The 2,811-nt window shown below is 44.0% G+C and overlaps 1 protein-coding gene across 1 annotated transcript in view; it reads left to right on the forward strand.

The window, feature by feature from the left end:
• LOC107090504 (plexin-B2-like) overlaps positions 1-2,811 on the forward strand; it is a 223,629-nt gene that overhangs the window by 217,734 nt on the left and 3,084 nt on the right. Inside the window, exon 36 of the mRNA XM_015383917.1 lies at positions 2,247-2,394. Coding sequence (XP_015239403.1) covers positions 2,247-2,394 — 148 coding nt within the window. The remainder of the gene's footprint in view (positions 1-2,246; positions 2,395-2,811) is intronic.

Genomic DNA, 2,811 nt, shown 5'->3' on the forward strand with positions numbered 1-2,811 from the left:
AAAGTTTTCTATCTAAGGAAAACCAGCTGATTGCATCGACTCATTGACTCTTCAGCAATGGGTGGATTATACTTCTGCAGCTGCACACATCAAATGTCGCCAACCAGTTTTTCTGGTGTGATTCTGCAACGTCGGTCTGGAATTTCTAGGGATGCAGCAGTTTCCCGCCAAAGAGCGAGGGGGAACCTATTGGAGAACTTGGGAGAATTTCGGCGGATTGTCACAGAACTTCGCCGGCTGGAGTGTTTATTTTCCAAAACATGTCTGAGGCATCGTACAACTGGTTGTACTTCCAAACCTTTCGTCGTAGTTATCCATTGCTGTTATTACTCCTCGGGTTTTAAAAATGGCGCGCCCCAGCATCGCATCGAGAAGGACGACCACACAGTCAGCCGGAAAGGCATACCAGGAACCAACAACAGCTGCTTTTAGTCTGCAAACTTCCGCTTGAGGTCTGGCGGGTTTGCGACCGTATGACATGTAATCAGGATTTTTTTTATGTTTGCAACGACGGCTGCAGAACCTCTGCGCGGGGGGCGTGGTCACGCACAGATTCAGATTTGACGTTTGCAGAGGCTATGCGTCAGAAGCATAAATTGGCCTTAAGCATGCTTGTAGCGACAGTGGAGAGGAATTGTGCAGATGACATTTTTTGGTGCAGTATCGGCCGATACCATTTGTTTGAAATTTATGTGTGTATAAATGACGAACTGCATTCTACTGTGATGTAAAATAATTTCCATCATGGCTTCAAGCTGCTGCCTACCTTTGTGAAGCAGGAAAAATGCTTTTTATTGCCTACCTGGAATGGGTGACAATAGTTAAAGAAACTTTTGGCTCTCAAAATGGTATCAGTGCCCTATTGGTTGGTACTCGCCGATACCGATACCACCTTTTTTAGTGCAGGATCGGGGCCCCGCTCCATACTGGTATCGGTGCAACACTACTTTCACCAGACTCGCAGTGAGCGGCCGTCTGCTGAGGACGACTGGGGTTCAAGGAGATTGAATCAGAGATTTCTACTGGGAACTCTGGTTATAAAACAGCAACAGTTATTAAAGCTATAAATATGGAAAAAGCTCTAAATGCCCATAAAGTATAGTAGAGGATCAGTGATGCTGTGGGCCCGTTTGTCTGCCATGATTACCTGCATCTCTGATCACAAACCAAAAGCCTTTAGAAAACTTGTCCCTCAGATAGAACCGATGACCGGCCGGCCAACCCAGGAGACGTTAGAGACGACCGTCTGCTGGAAGCAAAGATGCAGAAGCTTTTTCTACCAGTGATTTTATTTCTTCTGCCATAAAATTTAAAAGTTTTTTAAAGAGGGAAGGCAATATATGTTCAGGGTTCTGAAAGTAAATGGTCTCCTAACAGAACTTTAAGGTGTTTATTTCTTCCTTTAACCCATTTGATTTATCATTAACGTACTTTAACACATCATACAGCGAGACTCCCTGACCAGACAGGTTGATATAAAGTCCTTCAGACATCATTTCAGGGTTGTTGAAAAGGGGAGTTTATTAAATTTTAAATGAAATGGATCCAGAAACTGTTCTCACCAGATATCTTTGGGTGTTTTGCTTCCCAGACGATTAAATTCATCAGATTTTTAGGCTGACTTCAGGCTAAATGACAGGAGTTAGCTTTGAGTGCATCACTCTCTCAGGATGAAACATCCTGATTTTAACTGATTCACCTGCTTGTCTTCAAAGCTGCTCTGAACCTCCACAGAGAAATAATTATCCTGCTTCACAGGCCCGGCCTCTGCGTGCGCGGCTCGTATCTCATCAGCTCAGCTAGAGAGTAATTACCTCCTGGTTGCTGCTGAACCAGGCAGCCGACCACATGAAAGCCTGGTTTAATTGGCAGGCTGTTATCTGGTCGGCTAGATGACGGAGGGATGCGTCTCTGTAACCTCGCTGCCTCCCAACTAACCTGATCTCAGTCACTGTGAGGACGTGTTAACAAGAGGGATAATGAAATATTCATCAGCGATGGTCTAAAACCGGACATGCATCCGATAATCCGCCCATCATTAATGACCTGTTTAGTCATAATTAACACTTAAAGGAAGGAGGATTAACACTCAGTTAATGAATGGAGGATGGGTTTTAGAAATAACCCAAATAGAAACATAGGAAAGGACCCAAAACATAAATTAGTATAATTTATTCCCATATCTCACCATCCTGACTGAGAGACTCGTTATTTGTTGGATTTTAACTTCCTTCCTGTTCTTGCAGCCTGCCTATGCGGTTCTGGGTGAACATCCTTAGAAACCCGCACTTTATCTTTGACGTCCACGCGACGGAGGTGGTGGACGCCTCGCTGCACGTCATCGGTCAGACCTTCATGGACGCCTGCACCAAGACGGAGCACAAACTCAGCAGGGTAAGTTCTCACCTTCAGGTAAAACGCCGTCGTTTAAAACAGGTGCTTCCTAAGATCCACATACGGTGGCAGCCATCAGGTGTTTGTCTTCAGACTGTTATCTTTAAGGTCTTTGATTCAATTGAAAAATTACAACAAATGATGTTTCTGTGAGGAAACTTCAATCTTTGAGTTAAGGAGCCATTTTTAAACTTGACAGATCAGTTGGACAAAGTTAAGAGCGAAATCTTTTTAAAACGGTCTCATAGTCGAGTAAAAACAAATAAAAAAACAACTTAAGAGTCTAAGTAAGGCCCTCAGGAAACCTGGGGGAGCTCATCAGAACAAAACGGCATTTTTGGAAGTAAAACGTGACGCGTCGTCCCCTTTGATTTTCAATTAATGGCCCATGTTCGTTAAAAACCGAAGGAGGCCAAT

The sequence above is a fragment of the Cyprinodon variegatus genome, unplaced genomic scaffold, assembly GCF_000732505.1.
Source record: "Cyprinodon variegatus isolate N-32 unplaced genomic scaffold, C_variegatus-1.0 Scaffold298, whole genome shotgun sequence".
Lineage (NCBI taxonomy): Eukaryota > Metazoa > Chordata > Actinopteri > Cyprinodontiformes > Cyprinodontidae > Cyprinodon > Cyprinodon variegatus.